Source organism: Penaeus monodon, chromosome 24 (genome assembly GCF_015228065.2).
Source record: "Penaeus monodon isolate SGIC_2016 chromosome 24, NSTDA_Pmon_1, whole genome shotgun sequence".
Classification (NCBI taxonomy): Eukaryota; Metazoa; Arthropoda; class Malacostraca; order Decapoda; family Penaeidae; genus Penaeus; species Penaeus monodon.
Window position 1 is genome coordinate 5,120,301 of NC_051409.1, and position 359 is coordinate 5,120,659.

General features: G+C 37.0%; 1 protein-coding gene across 1 annotated transcript in view; it reads left to right on the forward strand.

The window, feature by feature from the left end:
* The window catches only part of LOC119588498 (nuclear migration protein nudC-like), a gene marked incomplete at its 5' end in the record, with an annotated part of 5,833 nt that extends 5,480 nt beyond the window's left edge, over positions 1-353 (forward strand). The window contains 1 exon segment of the mRNA XM_037937141.1: positions 1-353. Coding sequence (XP_037793069.1) covers positions 1-19 — 19 coding nt within the window.
* Positions 354-359: the final 6 nt, after the last annotated feature.

Genomic DNA, 359 nt, shown 5'->3' on the forward strand with positions numbered 1-359 from the left:
CAAGTGTAAATTCAATTAGAAGTTTCTCCCCTGTGTAGGGGCGTCTCCGCTCTCCTGTCGTCAAACGTATCAAACAAATAAGAGCTCCGCAGAATAGATTTTCTTTATTATCAATAAACATTACTATTTGAGGTTGATCTGGGCATTATTGGCGCAAGGGAAGTTAATCGTTAATACCGATTATCGGAATGTAACGTGGATGAATATCGGATTATATAATATGCTGGCATTGGTACCCTAATTTCTCCGATGTCTTCAGATGCTTAATTAGGTGTATTGGGTGCTAAATCACAAGTCTGTTGCATAAAGAGAGTGTCAGAATTAGCAAAATAAAAAAAGTGAAAAATCTGAAATCCGTA